At 43.9% G+C, this 26,683-nt stretch overlaps 1 protein-coding gene and 1 long non-coding RNA gene across 15 annotated transcripts in view; one reads left to right on the top strand and one right to left on the bottom strand.

The window, feature by feature from the left end:
* GABRA2 (gamma-aminobutyric acid type A receptor subunit alpha2) overlaps positions 1 to 13,355 on the bottom strand; it is a 126,501-nt gene extending 113,146 nt beyond the window's left edge. For 4 of the 13 annotated variants that reach the window (XM_026016568.2, XM_026016572.2, XM_026016571.2 and 1 more), the window contains exons 1-2: positions 10,876 to 10,967; positions 8,151 to 8,266 (exon numbers count right to left, since the gene is read on the bottom strand). In XM_026016568.2, the coding sequence (XP_025872353.1) occupies positions 8,151 to 8,266; positions 10,876 to 10,967 (208 nt within the window). Of the gene's footprint in view, positions 1 to 8,150; positions 8,267 to 10,875; positions 10,968 to 11,680; positions 11,797 to 11,857; positions 12,080 to 13,182 lie in introns of those variants that run through there. The other 9 variants (XM_026016567.2, XM_072749088.1, XM_072749086.1 and 6 more) reach the window with 6 other exon arrangements.
* On the top strand, positions 11,013 to 20,974 carry LOC112933397 (uncharacterized). 2 transcript variants are annotated; one of them, XR_003237658.2, is made up of 5 exons: positions 11,013 to 11,095; positions 13,260 to 13,361; positions 13,540 to 13,634; positions 14,808 to 14,955; positions 20,843 to 20,974. It is a non-coding gene; the product is annotated as an uncharacterized lncRNA (long non-coding RNA). The 2 variants fall into 2 exon arrangements; XR_011999905.1 differs by lacking the exon at positions 14,808 to 14,955 and having other exon boundaries at positions 20,843 to 20,938.
* The last annotated feature ends 5,709 nt before the right edge of the window (positions 20,975 to 26,683 follow it).

The following is a 26,683-nucleotide window of genomic DNA, read 5'->3' as shown; positions in this document are numbered from 1 at the left end:
GCGTGCGCCTCCAACGGCAAGACCCATAAAGACCTGCCTGCGTCTCCAACGGCAAGACCATAAGACCATCAAGACCCATAAAGACCTGCCTGCATCTCCAATGGCAAGACCATCAAGACCCATAAAGACCCGCCTGCGCCTCCAACGGCAAGACCCATAAAGACCTGCCTGTACCTCCAACAGCAAGACCATAAAGACCAGCAAGACTCATAAAGACCTGCATGCGCCTCCAACGGCAAGACCATAAAGACCTGCCTGTGCCTCCAACCGCACGACCCATGAAGACCAGCAAGACCCATAAAGACCTGCCTGCGTCTCCAACATCAAGACCATAAAGACCTGCCTGCGCCTCTAACGGCAAGACCCATAAAGACCTGCCTGCGTCTCCAACGGCAAGACCATAAAGACCTGCCTGTGTCTCCAACGGCAAGACCATAAAGACCATCAAGACCCATAAAGACCTGCCTGCGCCTCCAACGGCAAGACCCATAAAGACCTGCCTGTGCCTCCAACGGCAAGACCATGAAGACCATCAAGACCCATAAAGACCTGCATGCGCCTCCAACAGCAAGAGCAATAACGCCTCAAGATTATGACTGATGACGATGCTCTTCTAGCACCGATGGTTGAGAGAAAAGACGGCTACGCGAGCATGGTTCAAGGTGAAAAGAGAGCCTCAGCAGGGGTTTATGCACCGTGAGTGGGATCCCCTGGGCTGCGCGTCTCCCTGCGTCCCCCGATGCTGCTGGAGGGCGGCCCCCGGGGGAGGCTGGTGCTCGCTGCCCTGTGTCAGCCAGTCTTCCCCGGAGAACACATCCCGAGCTGCGCCTGGTTCAAACCCCACGCGGAGCAAACACTCTGCGGAGCCACGTCAGGCTGCTACTCCTCAGGGGGCCCGTCTCGGCTCCCTTCTCGGCCGCTGGGGGCACAGGCGACCCGGCCAAGACCCCCGGGCGTCACCTCCAGATACGGCAGGGGACCCAGAGACCCGCCGACGTCCCCGTGGGCTCGGGGGCAGCGGTGAGGAGGCCCGGGACGTCCAGGCTCCAGGCCGCGGCCTCCCGCAACATGGTCCCAGGCACACAGGAACCCCAGGCCGCGACATCACTTGTGCCCTCGCCCGAGCCCTTCACACACCCGCGTGGCATCTCCCCGACTCACTCCCAGCCTCTCCCTCGCCAGCCCATGGAGCGCGCTGCTACCGGCGCCCTTGGGGGAACCCGGCGGGGGGGCGGTGGCCCAGGCCCCACAGGCCCTGAGAGCCCCTTCGGCTCCGACATGCGGGGACCCCAGACGGCTGAGGCACGGAGGGGGACACGATGTTCTCAGGGGCCCCGGGCCTCCCTGGAAACACAGCCCCCCACCCCTTACCTCCACCCCCGGCGGGGAAGGAGCTGGAGGCCAGGCCCCGGCCCCGAGTCCACCCCGCTTCCTCGGACACCACACCTCAACCCCATCTCCCTTTTCCTGATGCCCTTGCACCCCACTTCTCTCCTCCCCACTTCGAGGTCCACGTGGAGGCTTCCCGCTGTTCCTCGTGGGTTCGTTGAGGCCCGAGGCCTCCACCGCGTGTCCCCTTCCCAGGTGCTGTCAACCATCAGGCACAGGCCTGGTGGCTGCAAAGCCCAGAGCTGTCGCCATTCAAGGGCCAAGTGCGACCCCAGGTTTCAGACTGATGGACGCGCTTTCGGTTTTACGTCCCTAACATCATCACCAACGTCCTATAGTAAGGTGTCAGGCTGTGAATACATCTTTTCTCCTACAGGCGAACTTATTACCGTGAACTGATGACGCCGACTTATTACGTGTCACGATCATAAAGAGCAAGACATAGGTCGTACTTCTTTTGTGACCGGCTTTGGTTCCAGAGATCCTGTACGTATACGAACACGTGTCTGCAAAAAGGAAACTGATTGCATAAGAAATGCACAACCTCCCCCTTCTTTAGAACTGGGTTACGGGGGGCCTCTGGGTAAAGCATCGGTTATGCGTCCGACTCTTGGTTTCAGCTCGGGTCATCATCTCAGGGCCATGAGATCGGTTTCCTGCTCAACGCGGAGTCTGCTTCAGTTTCTCTCTCCCTCTCCCTTTCCCCCTCCCCCTATGCTCCCACTCACTCTCTCACTCCCTCTAAAATAAATACATAAATCTTTTAAAAAGATAAAATAAAACTGGGTTAGGCCTACTACAAAGTCATCATTTTTAAAGAAGTCAGAGCTTTTATACATTAAGTGGAACACTGGGTGACGCGCGCTATTGCATTCTGTTGCAACAGCACAGCAATAACACCTACGTGGATTGACTTCCTACTCTGCTTGCCATACACCGACTTTTGGATGTCAAGAAAACAAAAAACTGAATCCCCAACAAACCAGTAAGTCACACATTTTTACTCCCATATTACAAATAAAGAAACCAAAGCAAGGAGAGATTGAGTAGATGCTGAAAGTACGGCGGTTATCATACAGCAGCAACAGAATTCAAACCCGAAGGTGCTGGTATCCAGAGGCACCGATCTCAAGCATTAATTTATAAAACAATAAGATGCTATTTTGAGGTCAGAATCCCTCGTAGGTTCTGAAGGAGCTCAGATTTCTCCCTGTTAGTTTTTCCCACTAAACAGCCTATATTTTATTTTTATAAATTTGAGAGTAGTTAAAATTCATAGAAACGTGTTGTCATCCATCTCTCTACAGCCTGAAGGCAAATATCCAAGAGTGAAGTTGGAAACTGACCCTCAGACCCTAAGCCTATGATCTGACATCGTATTTTTTAATGGCTTTAAGCATAAAGTTTCTTCAAGGTTTCAGAGTATAAAACTAGAGCATGGAAGGAAAAAAAAAATCTATCTGGATGACCTCCTCGAAACAGCTTTTCAAAATGCAGTTAAGCATGGTTCTCAATCTAGATTTTCCAGACTGAATCTATAATTTAGATACCAAGCCTTGTCATTTCTAATAGTTGTCACTGTTGAGCATTGTGGATGTTAGCTGTCACAAGTGTACGAGGCCTGTCTACACATTCATTTTTCCAATGACCCCATAAAATTGGTCCAAAGAACAAATGCTGCTCTTTTTATTCAGTTAACAATTTGAAAGCCTCTTATGGAATGTAAAAATCCAGGTGTGATACTCGTAGTTGTTGGCTCTGATGGCTAAAATGAAGAGGAAAAATTAATTCAGTGATTAGTTCTAGCTAATCTAAACATAAGGTCTTGGTTGATAAGATATCAAGGCAAGCCCATCACAGGTCTCCAGGTTCACAAAGAAGTAAAGCCTACCAAATGCACAAGACCTACCAGTATTTTCCCGGCGTGTTCTCAAAGACACTACCTCCTGAGATGTTCTTCTGGAAGAATTCTCTTCATGTTCCTGACAATCATAACACTCATCAACTGTGTGTCACATTATGCTCGCTCAAGAATTTTAATTTACTTGAACCGCATCATATCCTTGGGAGATATAAATAGAATAAGTAGATCCTCTCCCGCCATTTCACAGATGAGTAAATTAAGTCACAGATGGGATAAATGAATCACCCCAAATCACACAGTTCAAGACAGAATCACGGCTAACATTGTCAGGATCTGAGGAACTGGTATAATGACAGCTCTAATTCACCAAGATGTCAGCCTAAAATATGCGGATGCTAATAGTGGAAGGCCAGCGTGTTAATTAAACGACAACGGCTCCTCTGATTCAAGGATAAGGTAAGTTCTATCGTCAATTCCTTTCATGATAGCACAGTAAAAATAAAATAAAGTAAAATAAAATAAAATAATGGGATAAAATTCAGATTCATTCAAGAAATATCTGAGGGCTTACCATGTGCCAGGTACTGTCCTAGAGGCTTAGGACAGATGATGCATCAATGAATCGAGCAATAAAACAGACACAAATCCCTGACTTCAATAAGCCTACATTCTAGCAGAAGGGACAAAAATAAGCATTTGACAAAATAGTGATAGAGATGTAAATTATCTTAAATATGAAAAGGTAACAAGTACTAAGGAAAAAAAGAAAAAAATGAAGCTGAGCAAGCAGGATCAGAATTATTAAGAAGGTGGATGAGGTTATAGTATTTATTTGGTTGGGAAGGGTAGGCCTCATCGAGATGAGATCAAAGGATATCCAGGGAAGAGGGAAGAGCCAGGGAAAAAGCTCTAAGGAGTATCCTGGTGTGTTCAAAGAACAGAAAGGAAGCCAATGTGACCGCAGCAGTGTTAGTAAGAAGGTGGGCTGTGTGAGGTGAGGTCAGAGAAAGAATAAGGGGACAGATCATGCAGGGCCTTGGAGACCACCAAAAGGAACCTGATTTTTATTCTGAACCAAGTAGAAATAATTGCAGAATTTTGAGCAGTTCAGTGGTATGATGTAACTCAAATTTTAAAGAGACTATTATTAACCATAAAATATCCTGAAATTCTATCACTCAATGTATTGTACCATCTTTATCATATATGTGAACTTACCCTCCTCCTTACCCTCCTCTTTTCAGGATAAAATACTATTATTTACCCTCCTCCTTTCAGGATAAAATACTATTATTGCCATTTTCCCCAAGAAATCACCAAGAGTCAGAGTGCCTATGTAATCTGGCTAGTGTAAAATCTAGTAAGGGGTAGAGTCGGGTGAAAAGAACCATTTTTCTGACTTGTAGTTCAAGACTGATTGCGCTTTCTTAAAGACTCATTTACATAAAGGTTATAAAGAAAAGAAAATAATAATTAAGATTATTATCCAGGTTTTTCATCAACAGACATACTCAGTTTGATATATTACATTTGAATCAAACCCATTTTGTCCTTATTAATTTCTGGGACATACTGCTGCAAGTAATCTCCTTGGACTTTCTATTTGAAATGACGTATGAACATGTAGGCTAAGAATATTGGATGCATAAGTAATAATCATTTAACGTACAAGAATACATTTAGAAAGTTTTTGAAAGTCTTTTAGGTATTGTTCCTTATTCTCTACCATATGCCAGTCACTGTGCTAAATTATTTGCATATATCACTGTCTTTAATATTCAACGAACGCTTTAAGAATAGTATGAGTAATCATACTTTAGGATGACAGATGTGGACCTAGACAGGCTGAGTCTTTCAAGGTCACAGGACTGCTCAGTACCAGAGCTGGGATTTTACCAAAATCCCCACAACCTGAAGTTCGGTAGGTCTTCGCTACGCTACTCACTTCCTGCAGCATGATGCCTAACATCAACATTTCCAATTAAAATGTCAGCTAAATATGAGGAGCCCCATTTTATGGATGATCAACTGGTCATAGAAAAGTTAATCAAGCAAGCAACATTTATTTGGTGGCCACAATATGCAAATAAATATTGAGTCCCTGAGAGCACAGAGAATTTATGATACAATATCTTGCCTCCACGAGCTTACAATCTTGTTAAGGGAACAAGAGACACACAAAAAGGTGATAAATAATCCAAGATAGCACATACTAGGTTCCGAATGAGAGACAGAGCCCACAACCACTGAAGAAATCCAACAGAGAGAAGACTGAATCTTCGTGTTTCAACACAATCAAGAAAGATCTTTACTAGAGGACCAGGGTTGAGGTGGTCTTTATAGAAAAGGAAGGGTTTCAGTCATCAGAGAGGAAGAGAATAGTACTTCCAGGGAGAGGAAATAATACAATCAAAAGCCAAGGAAGCAGATATGATGGATTATCAAGAGAAAACAAACAAATGTGTTTGAAGTACAAAATGAACGGGAGGAAAAATCAAAATGAAGCCTGAGAAGTATAAAATAGAAAACCTTAACTGGCAAATGAGGAATCTAAGGGAGGAGGAAAGAACTAGATTTTTGTTGAATTGCTACTATGTAGCACCAGCTTTGTATACACTTTTTGTTTATATAATTCTCTCAACAATCCTATAAGGCAGAAAGGTAGGTATATCATGACCGTTTTATGTTTTTTTGTGAATTTTGTTTTATTTTATTTATTCATGAGAGACACACACACACACAGAGAGAGATGCAGAGACACAGGCAGAGGGAGAAGTAGACTCCATGCAGGGAGCCCGACGTGGGACTCGATCCCAGGACTCCAGGATCACGCCCTGAGCTGAAAGCAGACGCTCAACTGCTGAGCCACCCCGGCATCCCAATGACCATTTTAGATGAAAGGAAACAGAGATTATCTGCCCAAGACACAGCTTTGTGAGTGGATGGAACAGAAGCTCACCTGGATCTATATCCCTTCTACTACCTTTTTCTATTCCTGCCCCCTGGGAACCAATGAAGATATCCCCTATTCCTGGGGATATCTATCCCCTATCCCTGGGGAACCAATGAAGATATATGATCAAAAAAAAAAAATGAGAGAGGGAGACAAGCATATGGAAAGCATCATAAGAATAAAAGAAAACTGATCTGATTGGGAAATATTAGCATATGTCCGATATCAGAGAAGGACTGGGGAAGGAAGACACTAGACAAGAAAAGCCACTTAGTTTACTACATTAACCAAAATAACATAGTGACGAGGACCCATATTTGAGTGGTTACAATGGAAGTAAAAAAGAATGTAAGAGATATTACAAAAGAAATATGAAGAGCTAAATGGCATGACCCACATCTTGAAATAGGTAGTTTCTACTCTCCTGCCACATACCCTCAGGTACAGATATTTTCCCTAAAAACTCAGACACAAAACCCAAGGCCTAGCTCAGATATAAAGACTTTATTTTATTAAAAAATAGAATCTATGACTTAGGAAAAATATCTGCCTCAGTGCAATCTACCTCTTAAACCACCATCATGAATTATGACAGACTCTTGCTTCTACAGTAGGAGTTTGGCAATAGTTCATTGTCGTATGCTAACGTGGAGAGTGATTCCTTATATTCATGCTCATTAGACATATTCATTACTAAAGAAATATTATCTTCCATTTAGTCTTTCCTTTTAGAAAACTAAGTGCATATTAAGGAATTGGATCTGCTCTGAATGATACAAGGAGACATATTTCTGAATATTATCCCCCCCACCACCATCCCATCCCGGACTTCTCTTAAAATGAGATATATGTCTCAGGGATTCCAGTAAAAACTAACAGCATTAAACGGCAGATTATTTAACAACAAGTTGGGTCTTTTCTGACTTTTTCTGACTCCTGGACAATCCAAACCACACACTGGAAAATATACCTAGAATTAACCACCACCTATATTTTTCAAAGAAAGTATTTGCATAAATATCTAGTATTCGCATACACATCTTTACAAGAAATTTCACATTACAAAGTTGCCAGCCTAGCAACAACCTGGCTAACTACTTAAATCTTTGATTAGTATCATGTAGTACATCATCGTAGTATCATGAGTAACTATGCTGATTCAGAATCCTTTAGGAATTATACACCTACTTTACCTTCACCTAAACTCCTTAGTATCACCTACCTAAGGATAATCAGAGGATAGTTAAAATTTAACACAGTAAAAAAAATTAACTTTTTAGCCAAGCCTAATTACCTTTATCTTTGTGGATAAAGATAGATTTGTTTTTCTGAGTTAAAAATTAAGATTTAAATTTGAAATCAAACTGTGCCACAGTCCAATACATTTAGGCCTACAGCTAATGCATAGCTAAGACGTTTTGAAAGTTTCAAGAATGCCGAACCTGGGCTACATTTTAGAAATATCATGTGCATGTGTAAAGAAATATCATCATAGAAGCCTAGACTTTGTATTTGTTGAAATACAACCCAGATACTCTTTTTTAACGTGTCTCAACTCTTCATATCTGTACTGCGGTGAAATAGGCACCTATAAATGTGAAGCTACTACACAAGCACAGCTGCCCAGCAACGTTTCATTTTAATATCATTTAAGTTTGAAAAACTTAGCCATCATAAATAAATTAAGAACTCTTCATGCAGAAAGTCTGGGCTCTATGTGACTTCAGGCATTCTTAAAAAAACATGTTAAATACATTGTGTGTGTGTAAACGGAATCCCAAATAATGTTTATTTCATTATTTGGGATTATACCTCACTCTCTATTATCTATGGTTTTTTAATACATGCATCCATCTATAAAATGTATGAACATATGAATATTACTCTTAACTTTTAAAAGCATTATATTTCATCAGAGCTTAAAAAAAGTAAAACTACTTTTACCTCCCAGTCCTGGTCTAAGCCGATTATCGTAACCATCCAGAAGTCTGTCTAGAATTCTTGTAAAGATGGTAATGTTATTTTTAGCCTCATCTTCTTGGATGTTAGCCAGCACCAACCTAAACAGATAATTTTACAAGCTGATATATTTATATATATTCACATACGTATACACATACATCTGTGTGTTGCACAAGTGCCAACATACTCTTCTTCCTTGGTTTGAATTTAAAGTCTCTCTAAACTATTAGGGGCCACCCATTTTTCTCCTTTTATCACTTCTACAAATGCCAGCATGTCTAGGGAGGAGATAAACAAGCCGTTGAAAATGGACACTGAATACCAGATTATCAGAAAGTCTGACGTTAAAATGTCAGGTTTTCTACCATTTAGCATTCAGTGTGGAGTATTCATTTTTTCGAAAAGCCATCCCCTAGACTATATACTATGATTGTAGATGATCAGACGCAGACACTACTAGCAATGTTGTTCTGCATCAAGAAAGGTACAATAACCCAAACGACTCCTGGAGTAACACCTGGGCAGCCTGAATATTAACTGGAAAATAAACTGGCTCCTTGGAGGCAGAAGATTTCCCTATCTTCCTTTTAAGTGCCTTTCTTTTTTTCTTTATGTCATTTTTCTCTTTTTAAAGCACGATTATTTCCTTACTTAGGGTATACCTCCACCCAATGGCCAAGTGCAATATAGACATCGGGGAAACTCCACTGGCTGTCTTCCAGGCTCCACTGAAGCCAGGCAGTGGAGGTGGGCTCTGGAAGGAGCAGTGGCGCACACACAGCTGCAGGGAGCCTGGGAGGAGTCCACCTCCTGACCGGCCTCTGAGGAGAGCCACGGGGGTTGCCTAAAGATTAAAATGCCTAACTACTTTGGTGTGTACGTGATAAATTTGCAAAAAGAACAACTGGTCTTAAAATATCGCCAGAAGAGGGTTAGAAACAGTGATTTTCTCCATTATTTCTCCATCAGAGAGCCAGAGACCTGATTTTGTGACATCCAGCAATTTGGTGCAGAAGCAACTGGATGCATAAAACAGAATGTCCCTTTTCACTGCCATTTTTTTTCCCCTAGAATGATTCAGAGATTTAAATTACTGGCCCAAAAAAAGAATCATTTATATAATAGAATAAAATACTGGCATGAGCATTACTGGTCAAATACAGAACAGAAAACTAGTAGAGCGAAATAGGGTTTAGCACCGAGGATCCTCAATGGTTATTAATTGACCATGGGGTGTTCAGTCCCTTAAAATCAAAGATCATGCGTAACTGCATTCTGATCAAGGTGCATTGGATACAATATCATTGATAGAGTCCATTTGCATTTAAATGACTACACGGTAACTAAAAATAGTCATGATACATTTAAAAAAATGGGTAACCAACTTCAAAGGAATGTTGTCTTCAGGGCAGAGAAAATATTAAACCACTGATATAAAGGTAAACATTTAAAAATTATGTAAGCAAATCAGTTCATCAAAACCCTAGCACCAAAAGTTTCTATATTACCTTCGGCTAATCTTAAAACCAATCACTATGATAATCATAAAGTTCCACATAGAGGTTTTCACTGAAAAGTGTTCTTTAGTCACGTGTCATACTCTTTTTTTTAAATCCAATATTAAGATGTTAAATGAGGAGCCAATTTTCAATTAAAAACAAGCCCTAACGAAGAGATTCATTCAGAATTCTAGAAAGTATCTTCATAGTCTGACAATTCCTTGGACCAGAAAATGAGAAATGAAAAGAGAAATGAAAATAGTAAAGACATAATTTTATAATGAATGGTTACATGAACATCCTTGTATCTCTTGTATTTGAAGTCCTCTGATATTTTGAAAATCGTATCAAAATTTACATAATAAAAATGCCCACTGATGCTACAAATCAGAAAAGACTACAAATAAGATGGTGTTATTGAAAGCAATAAAAATTAATTGCATGTTTGTAGAACACAGGCAAAACAAAAGTAGTTACACGTTTAAAATAAGCACTATTCATGACAGTCACCATTTTAGGAATAAAAGAACTCTAACTCAATAATACGAAAAGTTGATTAATAAATCAGGCTTTTGTTTTATTGTTTGTGATTATGAAGTTGTATACTACCTCCACCTAGAGGTTAAAGACTCACACATCCTTCGGGTTCTCTATGTGGACTAAAAGAGCCAAAACCACTAAAATAAAGAAAAAGAAAGAAAGAAAGGAGGAAGGAAGAAAAAAAAATAAGTTAATCAAATCCTTTTAGCTTGTGCTTATACATTTGGCTTTAAAAAAAAAACCTGCTGGCTATTTTACTGAATTTTGGTGTTATTATAAACGCATATAACTTAACCACTTCAATCCCTTGTAAAAAAAAAAAAATGCCATTCAAAGGATATTCTTTTCTTAGGTGCTTTTCCTTTCTTTCCAAGGAAACGTTTCTGATCGCTTTGGCATTTTATCACCAAAAAGACACGAAGCGGTAAACTTTTTTATAGCCTCTGCGACTTCACAGTTCAATTTTCTGATACAACCTTTCTTCACCTAGAACGGACTCCTCAAAATACTTCAGCTTCTCAAAGGCCACCCCAGCCTGGAACCGCATTCCAAAAAAAAAAGAAAGAAAGAAAGAAAGAAAAGAAAAACAAAACAAAACAAAAAGAAAAAAAAATACACACCCTTGACCCTGAATCTAAAAAGTCCAACCCAAGGAACAGACGTCTCACCTGGCCGGGTCCCACAGCAGGACAACCAGCAGCAGCAGCCGCATGTTGTAGGTGTCGGATGTCGCCTTCATTGCCGCTCTTCGCAAAGCCATGCAAGGGGGAGAAAAAGATACACTTAAGATTACATCCCGTTCCCGCAGCCCGAGAGCCCCCAGACGATGCCGGTTCAATTGAGAATCGGAGTGAAAGCTGCAGGATTATTCCCACGGAGCAGCGTAAGGTGTGAGGATGGGGGGGGGGGGGAGGAGGGAGGGAGGAGCAGGTGCGGGCGGGGGAGGGGGTCTGGTCTGCCCTTCTCTTCCTTTCTTTTTCTTCTTCTTTTTTTCTTTTTTGTTCCTTTTTGTTCTTTTTTCTTTTTTCTCTTTTTCCCCCCCTTTTTTTTGTCTTTTTTTTTTTTTTTTCTGTCCTGACGGCAGGATGACCAAATGCTCCGACTTCGCACTGGCCCCAGCCCGGTCCGTGGTGGGCGGACTGTCGAGCTGGCACACGCGCGAGGGCGACACGCGGGACCGCGAGCGGACGTGGGGGCCGCAGAGGGGACCGGCCGGGAGCGCGGGGGGAGGCCGCGCAGGGGGGTCCCCGGGCGCCCCCCGCAACCCCCGCGGCCAGCCCCCTGGTCGGGCTGCGCTGTCCCCGAGGCCCCGCGGCCCGCCGGCCCGCCCCCGCCTCCAGCAGCGCCCCCCTGCCCGAGGCCCCGGCTCCCGATCCACGCGCGTGACAGCCGCCCCCGAGCCGCGGAGCGCGAGCCGCGGGGAGCGCCAGCCCGGGGTGCAAAGTTGAGCACTGCACAAGCGCCTGCCCGTACTTGCAGATCCGCTCCGGGCCAGGACGCCCCGAGCGGGCTTGGGTTCTGGGCTCTTTTTTTTTTTGCAATGAGCTGGGGACGCGGCGGCGCCCGGACCCGCCGGGGTGGGGGTGGGGGTGGGGGTGGGGGTGGGGGTGGGGGGTGGGGTCCCTGCGGGGACCGGCGCGGCGACCTTACCTGCAGCGGCAGGCGGGCTCGGCGCTCTGCTCCCCGGCCCCGGTCCGAGCGGAAGGGAAACTTGAGCGCGAGCGGGAGCGGGAGCGGGAGCGGGAGGGGAGCGGGAGGGGAGCGGGGAGCGAGCCGGCGACTGCAGCAGCCGAGCGAGCGGGAGCGGGAGCCGGAGCGGCGGGCGGAGGGCGGCGGGCGGCGGGCGGCGGGCGGAGGGAGGCGGCGGAGGGAGGCGGCGGAGGGAGGCGGCGGAGGGAGGCGGGGGCGGCCGTAGTGGCCGGGGGGGGGGGGGGGGCGGGGCGGGGCGCGCGGGCCGAGCGGGCACGAGCCCCACGCCTGGAGGGGCGGAGCCAGGCCGCGGGCAGGGCCGCCGAGCTCCCCCGCGGCGCAGGGACACCCCCCGCCCCCCCCCGCCGCGGGGAACCGCCCGCTGCTCCCCGCACCTGCACCTGCGGCGGCTCCCCGGGGCGCCCCGAGCGCTGCTGCCCGCCCCCCGCCCCCCCGCGGGGCGCCCCGAGGCCTCCAGGGTGCGGGGGCCGGGGCGGGGGCCGCTGCGCAGTCGGGAACGCGGACACCCGTACGGCCTCGCTCCCCCGCGCTGCACCTGCCCTGGCTCCAAGGGAGGGGCCACCCCCGCTGGAGGGAGGGCAGGAGGGCGGGACCCGGGCAGCCCCCTCCCCCGCCCCGGGTCACCGGGCGCGTCCACGCGGGACCGAGTCCCCCGCGCGCTGCGTGGAAGCAGCGGGAAGTTTCTTGGGTTTCCCGAGCCCCGTTGGGTGCGCCGCTCGGTCCTCCAGGCTCCTGCCGCCACCGGACCGGGGCCCCGCCGAGCCCCAGGGCTGCCGACGCCCCCCTGGCGGCCCGCGAGCCGGTTCGCAGACCGCGTGCCCCCCCCCCACCCCGGGGGCCCTCAGCCGCGCTTCCCGCGCGGCGTCCTCCCCGCGTGATGGTCGGACCGGCCAACAAAGATCTACAAAAGTTTACCTGCCGCCTCCTGCACCCCTGCACCCCACCCCCTGCACCCCTGCACCCGCCCGGTGCACCTGCACCCCGCCCCCTGCACCCGCACCCCGCCCCTGCACCCCGCACCCCGCCCCTGCACCCGCCCGGTGCACCTGCACCCCGCCCCCTGCACCCGCACCCCGCCCCCTGCACCCCTGCACCCACACCCCGCCCCCCCCGCCCCTGCACCCCTGCACCCGCACCCCGCCCCCCGCACCCCGCCCCTGCACCCCGCACCCCGCGCAGAGGCACCGGCCGCGCGGACCCGGCTCAATTCTGGGCGCGGGGCTGTTGGGCCGCCCCCCTGCAGGGCTCCCCGCCGGGAGGGGCACCTGTTGGGATGCCATCCCCGGAGCGCGCCTTCAGCGCCTGGTGTGATCCGTCTCCCTGCTCTCCCGTTTCATCGCAGGCATTAAAATCCAAAACGTGCAACTTGAACAGAAAAAAAGAGCGAGAGAGACGTTCTCCCTGTTGTGCTGCACGGAAGGCTGATGTGGGGCAGCCCACCGAGGTCAGCTCTGGGAGAAGTTGTCACACACGTCAGGCACTTTTAAGGGGGGGCGGGGGGGAGTGTGCCTGGTGGTGGGGGGGGGACAATATTTTCTCTTATTACATGCGGAGTCCATATGTGCCAAACCCTTCAATTTCGTTAGTTATGAACCAAAAATCCAGACTTTTTTTTTCCCTAGATGGTGCAGTTTTCCTGGCCACAGACACCGCTAACCTAACAGTAAATTTCAGCTTTGCTTCCAAGATGACGGGAGGAGAGTAAGACCTTTACATGGTAAATATTTCAAGCTGTTCTTTTTAACCTGTTAATCACCACTTTCTGGACGAGCACTGCGTGGGCTCCAGCCCAAGCCGACATTTGCTCCCCTCCTCTGCTGGGTCCGGGAGGAGGGCCCACCACCCGGCCTCCCCACCACCCACCCAGCCCCCCCACCAACCACCCAGCTCCCCACCACCCAGACCCCCACCAACCACCCAGCCTCCCCACCAACCACCCAGCTCCCCACCACCCAGCCTCCCCACCAACCACCCAGCCTCCCCACCAACCACCCAGCTCCCCACCACCCAGCCTCCCCACCAACTACCCAGCTCCCCACCAACCACCCAGCTCCCCACTAACCATCCAGCCTCCCCACCAACCACCCAGCCCCCACCACCCAGCCTCCCCACCAACCACCCAGCTCCCCACTAACCATCTAGCCTCCCCACCACCCAGCCTCCAGCCTCATGAATATTCCCTTCCCGACTTGCCCATGGCAGAGGCTAATTGAAATTCCCAAAGATAAAAAGCTGCCGTTGGAGACCTTGCAAGGAGGGGATCTAACCCTCTTCTCCTTGGTGTGAACCCTTCACTTCCTACTGTATTTTCCTGTCTTCCTTTTCTGGGGGTCCATCTTCATTAAGATCTCTACCACTTTGCCACTAAGACGACTGCTAAACTGTTTACGTTTTGATGATGGAAGTTGAACACCTCGTGGTTGCGTCCCCACGGTAGCTGCTATGCTCCAACAAAATGTCTCTTTTCGGAATGTCACAGTTTTTGTAAATATCTTCATAGATTATTTTCATATTTACCAGTGTAGGTTTTTTTTTTTTTTAACTTCTGGATTCTAATGCTGCATTATAGATGCTTCGGTTTGTTTTGCTTTAAAATTTGCATCTATTTTGAATGATTTGTTCTAAAAAATAATTAGGCTTTCCCATTGGCACCCTTAATAGGTTTGTAATCCCATTGCCATATGACCCATTTATATGGAACTTCACAAAGCTGAAAGCTCTTTGGGATGATTTTCACCCTTTTTTTAAAAAAACTCTATGTTAGAACAGCCTATAGATTTGGGTGTGCACTTACTTGAGGCAGACTTCAATAAAAACCAGATTCCAAAAATTCATTATAAACCACAATTTTTACTTCTTCCCCACAAAATGTTTTGCAACGTTGCTGAAGTGGGGTAGCTGTGATTTGATTTCCAAGCACATGAAGGGAACTGGAAATCAGAAAAGCTGATTGCAGGCAGTGGACCTCTCCTTGTCTCGCTGCATCTATGCTGGGATTTCACTGCCGGGGATCTTCGGGGATCGTCCAGCTTCCGCAGGTACCTGACAGATCCAGTCTGATTTCTTTCTTCTCTCTGTGATGGAGCTCAGTGCACTGCCTGTGATTTGAGAGCCAGCCTGGGGAGGTCGTGACTAAGCTCTTCCTACCCACTCCTTTTGGAGCATGTCCTAAGGCAGCCAATCCTGCAGAAGAATTGACAACTAATTGGTTGCCAGTAAATCTAAATTTGTTTCTGCCCAGGCTAGGGCAGCGCAGAACCCTCTGTCTGAATTACTCTCCCACAAATGGGATTGGGGGGTCACTCCTTAGAGATTCCTTATTCTTCATACTCTAGTCTCTAAGAAGATTTCCACATGAGGAACAAGAATGAAAGACAAGGAATTGGTGGTGGGGGGGGGGGACAAAATTGGTTTTGTCTGATTTTTCTTTCCCCATATCTTACAATATTGCACATTTAAAATTTTATTATAAAGCTGTTTGTGTTTTTTGAACAGATATTTTGGAGAGCTTCCTTTTTAGGGCCCAGCCATATAGACTTGGCATTACTGTTGTGGGGAACTACTTCTCTATATGCCCTGGGGACCTCATAAATCTTAAAGTTCTATATGGTAATATGTGCATATTATGTATGTAACATATACATACATTATGTATTATATGCACTAACTCATCCAAATATACAGATACTTATTGATGGAAAGAGAATCTGAACTAATAAAAAGAGGCATAAGGATGTTAATGAGAATAGCATATGGATAATACGTTTCTATAAGATGCATTTGGTCTCACAACATAATTTAATCATGCCGATTTTTACCTACTTTGAAGAGAAGTACCAGAATTCAACAAGAATAGCCTCTCACTGTATTTACAAATTTTAAAATATTGCCATGTATTCTATATAATAAACATATACACACTTTACACCTTCCCATCTGAGTCATCCGCTCTAATGAGAATATAAATCTGTGAAAAATTAAGAACTAAAGCATAAATTTTCTTGTTTTCACAGAACTAAGTGCTATCCTGTACTTTTCCCCAGAATGCTTCACTAATTTCAGTGTTTACTTGGATGGCAAGTCTGTTCTATATTCACCAAATTACCATTAAAAACAAAACAAACAAACAAACAAAAACTAGAGCAAGTACCCATCTGGTAATTCTTAGGTCAAAACCGTGGCCTGGCCAAGCTCCATTTTTCCCTGGAAGTTTGAGATGGATGGTTCTAATATGTCCACTGGGCTCCAAACTTCTGAAAGAAGAAACAGCTGGAAAGTGGGAGTAACTGGCCTTATAAACAATTCCAAAACTACTATGTTACATTAATGTATTTAGGTCACATTTCATTTTCTAATGACTAGGTATCACGTATACCAGCTTGGATGAACTCTGCATATTACCTTCCTCAAACAGAGTGACTCTGTTTATAAAGTAATTTTGCAAATCCTTATCTAACTTGCAAATCAAATATATCATGCATTCAGGATATCCTGGTGGTTTCTGAGATTTTAAAAGCGACTCACATCAAACACTCACAAAGAGTAATTTGAAAGGAAATCCTTTTGCCTTCTTTTCATGAAATTATAGATTAAATGCATTTTCCAGTTATTGAACTACTTCCCAAAGCGAAGATAACATTCCGGTAACGCAAAACAGAAGTATGCTGTGCATTTCGTGAGGCTACGAGATTGGCAGCTTTTGCCTCTGAGGCATGTTTTGCAAATAATAATCATAGTAATGCAAATAATAAAAATCACCATGCAGTGTCTTCACTTGTACGACACAATAGATCTCATTCCAGATATTTTGCATGGATTAATTTAATCTTCACAGGTAAGGATTAGGCTTTTGTTATTCCTGTTTTCACTGGTGAGAAATTTGAGGCATAGACAGCTCAGTCTAGTCTCTTACCGGTAGAGCCAGGATAGAGCCCAGCAGTATGGCCCCATGGCCTCCGGGCTGAACTACTATGCCATATTGCCTCTGCGTTACTCCATGAGCCAAAATTCTGACTTCTTGGGTGCAGTCTACTCATTGGGGCTTTGGATGAGATACTTAACTATTAATGGGTAGTGTAAATAACAGCCATATATTCTTTCAACAAGTCCTACTAAGTGACTCCAATTTACAAGACCCCTCTGGATGGAAGGATGATGACGGTATGGTCACGGCCCTCGGAGAGACTATGGGAAAATTGGAGATCATGAAGTAACATACTTTGTTCACTGCAAATAAATTAATAGCCAAAGCTTTGACGTATGTATACTCTAAAAACTTTTCAATGTTTCCAAGACAATACCAGCTTTACTAAGGAGTAACATGCAGCTTAAAGAAAAAGAATGCGACATGGGGAGCTTTACATTTAATTAAGAGTTCACAGATCTAGCTGTTCCCATATGCCAATTAGTAAATGGATTATTAGTAAGCACATAATTAAGCACTTTCTATGACACAAAAAACCACTTAAGAACTCCCAGGACCAGGAAAAGTTTATGTCCAGAATAAACGATATTTCTAGTTTCTATGGGTACTTTCTGACTAACAACACCTTATTAGGTAAAATTATGCAGAAGCCAATAACAATAAACAGCCACAACATCAAATAGAGGGGATCCAGGACCTAATTTAGGTCCATTTACATACATTTCAAGTGGGCTAAGATTAGTCCCAAATGAAGAATTATTTTAATACCATTATTTTTAGCATCAAAACTGTTCCACCTTGAGAGGAAGAGAGAGTATACGTATTGTGAAGAAATAAATGAAAAATATAACCAGGCTATGAGTGTTTCGTGGTCAAAGAGACATGAAAGAGAAAATAGAAACCAATTATTTCTAAGAAAAAGCGAATAATGCCATGGCAAATTAATTATGGATATCAAATGATTTTAAATAATAATATGTAGATCATTTCTCCTTGCTAGAGACCTCTTTGTATTTGCCAAAGGAACTTGCTCATAGATGCACAATAAATAATTGCTGATTTCTTTGTAGAGTTAAGCACTTTGGAATACAAATTGGGAGCCTTGGTACCAGAGTTAAAAATGGCATGACCTTGGGCAGTCTCAGCTTTCATATCCACTGGAAAGCCTCGAAGCTCTCTGTCTCAAACGCTCACCAGTAGACTTTTTTTTTTTCCTCAAAGAATATCTGGTGTTCTCGAACTTACCATCATCCCCTCACCAACATCCTGAAAACTGGGAGTCCTTCTAGGCTCTTTTTCTCGACACCACCACCACCACCACCACCACCACCACCACACATTTCTGTTGCTGAGAAGATGCCTCCCAGCTCTCCGTTGTCTCTCCATTACCGACTCCATGGCCTCAGCTCTGTCCTCACGGGGACTTCTGCGTTCCCAATAAGCAGTAGCCTACTAACCAGTCGCTCTGCCTCCAAGCTCTGCTTTCTGCAGTTTGTTTTCCACGGCCAACATGAGTCTCCCCAAGACCAATTTGATAGCGTCATTCAATCATCCCCAATCCTTTCTTGATAAAAATACAGGGTGTGCACTCTTTTGCATAGCACCGTTGACCACTGTTTATTATATTGCCAGCCTCAACTGGGCTCTTTCTGCACACATCTTTTTTATTTATTTATTTTCTTAGAGAGAGAGAGAGAAGGGGAGAGAGAGGAGTGGGGAGGAGCAGAGGCAGAGGGAGAGGATCATAAGCAGGCTCCAGGCCCTGTGTGGAACCTGAACTTTGGCTTGATCTCACTACCCTGAGGTCACAGCCTGAGCCAAAATCAAGAGTCAGATTCTTTTTTTTTTTTTTTTAAGATTTATTTATTTATGAGAGAGAGAGAGAGGCAAAGACACAGGCAGAGGGAGAGGCAGGCTCCATGCAGGGAGCCCGACGTGAGACTCGATCCCGGCACTCCAGGATCGCGCCCTGGGCCAAAGGCAGGCACTAAACCACTGAGCCACCCAGGGATCCCCCTCAAGAGTCAGATTCTTACCCAACTGAGCCACCCCTCTGTCCACACGCATGTGCACATGCATATGCACACATACATCCTCCATTATCAGCATTAATTTTTCAACATCATCCTGTCCCCTTCGCCTTTACGAATGAAAATATCTATGTTCCTCTCAACAACCAAATATTTCAGGCCTCCATGCATTCGGTTCTTACTGCCCCCTTCAATTAGAATGCCACTTTTGTACTGTCTACCTGGTAGCACGTCAAGCCTCAGCCCTATAAACTATTTCTTACCTTTCCAGATGAAATTGTCCACATGACCCCTTGCACTCCTGCTGAACACAGCACAGGCATTTAACACAAAACCTAAAGACCATCCAGTTGAATTTAAGTGCTAACTTTTCTATCTTACCCTATAACCTGCGAGCCCTCTGAAAGCAATGAGCTTCATCTAAACCATCTTTACCTACCAAATGCCTAGCACCGAACCAGGCATATATAACCTCAAGACATTCTGGAGGATTGAATGAAGGAAAGAAAGAATCAGTGAATGGATGAACAACTTAATAAATGAATGAGAGAACACTTGGGCATCTGTACCTTCGTATGTCCATGAGGACCACAGTACTTTCTTCCTGCCAAGGAAATGAGATGCAATAAGCACTCAGACTCTGGTGCTAAACCCAGGTCCTAACCCTAGTTCTACCATTCATTCGCTATGCAACCCTACATTAATCCCTTAGCTTTGCTACCCCTAGTGTTCTCACCTGTTTAGAGTGAGGGTAACTAGGAATCCACCTCGCGTGATCTTCGTGAGCATTCTGCGAGTTGATGCTTGTGTACAGGCAACACCTGGATCGTAGTACCACACGGGGCTTGCTGATACCACTGAAGTAGCTGAAAGCTGTTAGTTCACTTGCCTCGACATTTAGTAGATAACATGAGTTATGCTCCTTGCCATTACATTTTTGAGTCTTTTGACTCCTCTTTTCAACATGTCCCCATCCCATCCACTCTTTCCCATCAGCATTCACATTCCCACTCTTGCAGAACAATTGGTCAGAACCCTCCACATGAACCCACATTCTCTTATGGTGTCTTTTTTTTCCCCCATGAATACATTGCTTCCCTCATTCGTTCCCTCGCTCTTTCTCTTCTCTCTCTTTCCTGCTTTTTTTTTTTTTCATGTCCTCTTTTTAGTGTGTCATGCCCTTCCTTTTTGTTCCAGCTTGGCCTGCATTTCCACCTTTTGTTAGTTCTCTATTATTCCCTTCTCCTCCCCGTCTCTCAATAATATTCATATACAGCGTAAGTCTGCATCTGTCTGTGCACTTGTCCTGTGTTGCACGGAAGAAAGTCGGTTAGAAGAGTAGATATGGGTAAGAGAGTGTCTACTTAGGCGTGCAAATGTGAGTGCCAGCACTGCCTGTGCTTCTGTGTGTAGGTCTCTCTATAAGTCGTGCTCTCAAATCCACTCAAGTGTATTTTATTGATTCATTACATGAACTGAATGGAAAAGTCAAATGACTTTCTCTTTTGAATTGGCAACTGGTTTGCCTGCGACAAAGAAATTGCTGTGCATTGAGTCTTCTGTTTAAAAGAGATCCGCATCTGTAATATGCAGAGAGCCAAAGTCAGTAATCCACATTGAAGCTTCCAGCTATCTTCCCAGGCATACCCTAGATTAAAATATGGTTATAAGTCGCTTTTCCTTTATTTTTTTTTTCTGTGTGTGACTTCCAGGTATCCAGTATCTTATGCTACTACATTGGAAACAAGACATAACAAGACTCTCCATTATGAGTTAGGAGATAACAAATTATCCTTCAAGGATGTTTTGGGGTTTTTTTGTTTGTTTGTTTTCTTTCTTTCTTTTTCTTTTTGAAGAGAGACATTTTCAAAGAGATTTATGACAGACAAGAGATCCATCCAGCAAATATTGCCAGTTTCCAGCCTGGATGTGTGGACAGATTGAATTTCCTTATTCTCATTGAAATTACAGGTGACAATGAAACTTCTGAGCATTGAGAGGTGAGCAAAAGAGACCCGGGCCATTTCGAGATGGAGGCTGAATGAGCAAGTGTCCGATGCACCAAGCTTTCTCCTTCCTCACTGTCTGCTTGTGGCCAGTGACAGCCCCACATGGCAATCACCCAATGGGACCTTGAGTGAGGACAACGAAGATCAGAGCGCCCGGCTGACCTGCCCTGGACATGCGGCATGAACTAGAAGTAAATATTTCTTCTAAATCTCTAAAATTTGGGGTGGTATTTAATCATAAAATAACTTGGTCTATTTTGACTTCTGAAGGGTGAAAAGGAAGTTTTGTTGTGTGCCCTTTCTTAATACCAACTCTGGGATGGAGAGGCACAGAAAATGTTTTTGTTTTTTTGCAGGGAAGACTTTCTTAAAGATCGTGACGTCACAACATACAAATAATTGCTTGCCTAAGTCTGAACCAATTGGTCTTTGGTCATATCTGCGCTTTGTTTCCATCCCTTAATGGTCCTTTGCTTTCTTTCTGCACCTAAGCATCCAGAGGGATTGTCTGGGATTGTTTCTGACAAACAGTTCCGAATCTCTATTGAGGACAGACACTGAAAGTAGTAGTAAGGGGGTGGGGTGTAGACGGGATGGTATTCACTGAATTCCAGCAGAAACTCCCATTGCCGAAACATCCAGTACATTCCAGAAATAAAATGGAAAAAATGATAAAAAGAGAAGGGGTGAGAAAAGAGGCCTGAGAAAGCAATTGCCAGATGTGACAGTGGAAGCGAGATGGTTACAAGGGCAGGTTCCGAATAGAAATTCACGTCAGGGATTTATCTCCCTCTGTCTACGACATAAAGAGAAATAAAAGAAATTGTCTCTGACCTAAAGATAGAGTGTGTGAATTTTAAAGGCATTTTCAGAGATTTTCAGCAAGGTAGAAAAGGCCAGTTAGTCATGGATTTTAATACGAATTATGTTGTTGTCATTACACAAGTCACTGGAGCAAAAATTTCTAGGTTCCAGCTGCTCTTAGCCAGTCAATCAACATCATTCAAACACAAACCATTGCAACCATTTCACATTCAAATTGTGAGGAGAAAAATACATAAGTTTTTAATAAGCTCTCAAGGGACCAGAAACTACGATTTGTCTCTCTTTTGATCCTTTATCGTGCTTTTCATATTGTAGGTGCTCAATAAGTGTTAACAGGAGGAAGAATAAATGAGTCAATAAATAAATGAGTAAATTAATAAATTAATGCACAGATGTGTCAAAGAGCTCATCAAGAATAAATGAGTGAATAAATAAATGAATAAATGAATAAATTAATGCACAGATGTGTCAAAGAGCTCATCAAAGTTGTTCTCCCCTTATCCATCTTGACCTTTCTAGCCTGGCCTCCATGCAGCAGTCTGAGTGCTCTTTCCAAAATACAGATCGGTTCATGTCACTGTGGAACTTAAAATCCTTCAGATAATTTCCTATTTCTTGTAAGGTTAAGATCGAGATCCCCATCATGCCCGTCGTCCTGGATGCCTTCTCTCCTGCCTGCCCTTGAACCGTTGTTTCTCTTGCTCCATAAACAGCAGCCTTTCAGGTCCTGTAATGTGCCTGGCGTCCTACTGCCATTTCTCCTCCTGCCATGAGGTGTTGTAGTGCGTGTGCTCTCTGCCAGAAAGCTCCTGCCCCCTCTAGGCACCTGTTCAGCTTTCATATTAAAAAGTTAGGAAGCACTGCCTCCGTAAGGTACCCTGACTTAGCCCCTACCCACAAGTCTCTATTGTATTCCTTTGTTATATGTGCTTTCTCCTAGAGAATGTGTCTCAGTAGTTTTTTGTTTTGTTTTTTTCTATTTGGTTATTGGGTGTGATTATTTTATTAACATGTTACCCAACTATAGTACATGTTCCAGGAGTTTGGATGCTATGCTTCTTTACATAACATTGTATCCCCAGCAATTAGTTGCTTGCCTGACACAGAGTAAGCACTCAATAAACAGTCGTTGTGGGGGGCAGGGGGGAATGAAGGAATAAATGAACCTATAACCAACACAGGATAAGATGTCTAATGTGACTTTCAAAACTAGCATCTCATATCCCTAAAAATAAATACTGCAGTTCAGAAACTTGGATTGTTGCCACATTCGTAGAGTCTATGGAGAACTCATGGCTGAAGACCACGTCATGAGAAATGAGAAGAGGGCACACCTTGTTGATGCCAAGTGGGTGGAAGGTAATTCAATCAAGGTAGACCAGCAAAAGGAAATAATAAGAAAGATAACCCTGCATAGTTCAAAAAGAGGAATACTGTTTTCTGCTCATCCAGTGTTATATGATAAAGGTGGAGCTCAACAGATTCTTGACCTCAAAGGGTTAAACCAAGTACATGTGTTTTCCAGGGTTCAAGAATTGAGCATTCCAATAGATCTCGCCTTAGTATTTTCTGCTTAGATGGGGTGACCTATCCTTATTTAGCTAGATTGCAGGACTAATTTGCAGCCCCCCACATGAACCATGTGGATGCAAGTTCAACAAGTCTTTGGTAAGATCTTTGTCATGAAGGAGTTGTAGTGGGCAAACCATACCTTCTATTACTTACCTATTCTTATCTTATAAAAAATTCTATCTAATTTCCCTAGGAATTCTATTACAAATGATAATTATCTTTTTGTACCAATTTTTACTAAATCCCAACTGTTCGTCTCTTCTATATCCTTATAAATCCAAGTGTATGTTAAGAGACATGTATTTTACCTAGCATTAATATATAACTAAATGAATATTTGCACATTTGTATATACATATATTTATAGCATGATCCGAACTAGTCAATTAAGACTCAGGAGTCAGTAAATAGCTGTTGCACAAATCTGTTCCACCACCTGCTTTTGTATATGAAAGTTTATTGGGTCATAGCCATGCACATTCATTTATGTATTTAGCTCATCTGTGCTACAATAACTGAGTCGTTGTGACAGAGTCCATGTGGCCCATAAAGCCCAAAACATTTCTATCTGATCCTTTAAGAAAAAAACCTTGCCAATCTCTGAACTCAGTAAAAGAGTTTCATGTTAAGCTCCGTAACAAGGTGGTTCTTTTATACCTCCTTCAACAATTACTATTTGGAAGGCTCCTTTCTAGCTCCTGGGTCTGATCGGTACCCAAAAAGTGACTTAGAAAATTAGTTACCTTTCTTTCTCCAAGAGAAGAATTAAAAACATTTATATATTCAATTTATAAAATGTAAAGCCAACTATAGGTCGGCCTTATTTTCTTTTTAATTTTTATTTTTTTACATATTTTTATTTAAATTCAATTTATTAACATATAATGTATTATTGGTTCCAGAAGTAGAGGTCAGTGATTCATGAGTCTTGTATAACACCTAGTGCTCATCACATGGCCTCCTTCACGCCCATCACCCAGTTACCCCATCCCCTCACCTTTCCCCTCCAGCAACCCTCAGTTTGTTTCCTATGATTAAGAGTCTCTTATGGTTTGTCTCCCTCCCTGATTTCATCTTATTTTATTTTTTCCTGTCTCCCCCTGTGATCCTCTGTTTTGTTTCTTAAATTCCACCTATGAGTGAGATCATATGATAATTGTCTTTCTCTGATTATCTTACTTCACTTAACATAATAACCTCTAGTTCCATCCACATTGTTGCAGATGGCAAGATTTCATTCTTTTTGATGGCTGAGTAGTATTCCAGTGTGTGCATGCATGCGTGTGTGTGTGTGTGTGTGTGTGTAACACATCTTCTTTATCCATTCATCTGTTGATGGACATCTGGGCTCTTTCCACAGATTGGCTATTGTGGACATTGCTGCTATAAACATTGGGGTGCAAGTGCCCCTTCGAATCACTACATTTGTATCTTTGGGGTAAATCCCTAGTAGTGCAATTGCTGGGTCATAGGGTAGCTCTATTTTCAACTTTCTGAGGAAGCTCCATGCTGTTTTCCAGAGTGGTTGCACTAGTTTGCATTCCCACAGCAAACAAACAGGTTCATCACCTCTTCAAGAAACAGTTTGATGAAATAATTTGTGATTTGTACCAAAAATTAAAGTAAAAGGTCAGTGTGCATCGTCTGTATTGGTGCATGCCCTTCACCTGTGCCCTTCCCTCAGGCCCCCATTACGTATCATCTTCTGCTCACACTAGGTTGCCAAAATATGTTCACCTGTCTCCTCAAGTGGGATGTGAACTCTTTGAGGACGGAAGCTAATGATTTATTTCTGCGTCCCTTTCACAATACAAATTTGCTGAAAGAATGGATAAATGGATATGGATGGATTTGACTCGGTCAAATGAACATTGATATTCTGCATGATTATACCAGCCATCTGTCATAAAATCGTGAAACAAGTTGACATGATAGGTGAAAAAATATGTTTTGTGCAGATAAACATCTTCCTACCTGATAATTCTGTAAATACTCATGTCGATGTCACCTACCCATCGTTACCTATATACTCAATGCAGGAATTCCCTGGTGTTTTAGCACAGGTTGTCTTTTGTCAGAGGATTGTCCTAAAATATTTCTACTATTTAACTCACAAAATGCAACCAACTAAGCAACAACAATTCACATCAATTGAAGTTTTATCAAAGTATCTAAAAGCAGAAATAAAACTAAAGAAGAGTAGATTGAATTCTTAGTTATCATTGCCTGCCAATTGTCAAGTAATTGATTTTTTTCCAAATCAAATTCTAATATGTTGATCTCTCTACAGATAAACATGGACTCTTGGGCTTTCACTTTTCTATTATTTGGTAGAAATTATGGATATCTACATAAGCTATGGAGAGAGTGAGAGATTACCTAACTATTCTTAACACTAGGAAAACATTGGGAAAAAAGCAAGGAGATGCTTTTTGTTCCTATAAAATTTTTGTAGGTCATTTAACTGCTCCCAAGTATGGATTCCACCTTAAACTCTGAAAATAAGTAGAGCTAAATAATGTGGAATGTCCTAAAACCAGAATTTGATGACCAGACTTCAAGTCAACCTTCTTGGGGTTCCATTTTGATCCATCCTCTTAGTTGTAGTAAGTAATAGAGTTCTTCAGTTGAGATTAATTCCCAGCCAATACTTAGTTCTGGTGAAGTAGGATCCCACTTTATACTTTCACACCTGATTCCTGCTTTGGCTCCCTCTTTAATATCCCCTCTCTAAAGAATCAATTGTTATTTTGGTCTTCCTAGTCCTCTGGGGGCCTCAAATCACAGAGGCCCCCTGACTCTGTGTCCCCCTGGCTCTGTCTTTTTGTTGTTGTTGTTATTATTGTTGTTTATTTTCTTCCTTTGCCTTTTCCTAGCATTTTCTCTAACAGAAAGGGTCTGGCCTATAAAATAGTGCAATCCTAGCAAAGGCTAACAAAGCCTGATGGATAAAGAAGAACACTGACTTTAGAAAACCATAGACTCAAGTGTTACAAGACCTTAAGTGCCCTCTATACCTATCCTATCATCCACTCCTACCTAGAGTGTGTCTGATTTATAATCCTGAATAACTTCACTTTATTTATTCACTTGACTTTATTTATTAAGTCATCTAGGACATTATTGAAGGATCCTTTCACCACCACCATCCCACCAGCTAGTTTGCTTGTTATATTTTCTGGGCATAACTAACTGTAAATAATTCAGTTTAAGTAGTATGAGATATGTGTATGGACATACTAAATTTAGCTAACACTCTAGAGAAAGTTAATTAGCCTAGGAAATGTCTGACGATCAATCAGCCCCTTTGGGTTAATTAATTTACATTAGACCTATAGGAAATAAGCTTTTTGGGGGGATAGTAATGGGATTGGGGATATGTGAAAAGTAAAGGGGAGTTTAAGAA

This window comes from Vulpes vulpes, chromosome 2 (assembly GCF_048418805.1).
Source record: "Vulpes vulpes isolate BD-2025 chromosome 2, VulVul3, whole genome shotgun sequence".
Classification (NCBI taxonomy): domain Eukaryota; kingdom Metazoa; phylum Chordata; class Mammalia; order Carnivora; family Canidae; genus Vulpes; species Vulpes vulpes.
This window is presented reverse-complemented; position numbering and strand designations above follow the sequence as displayed.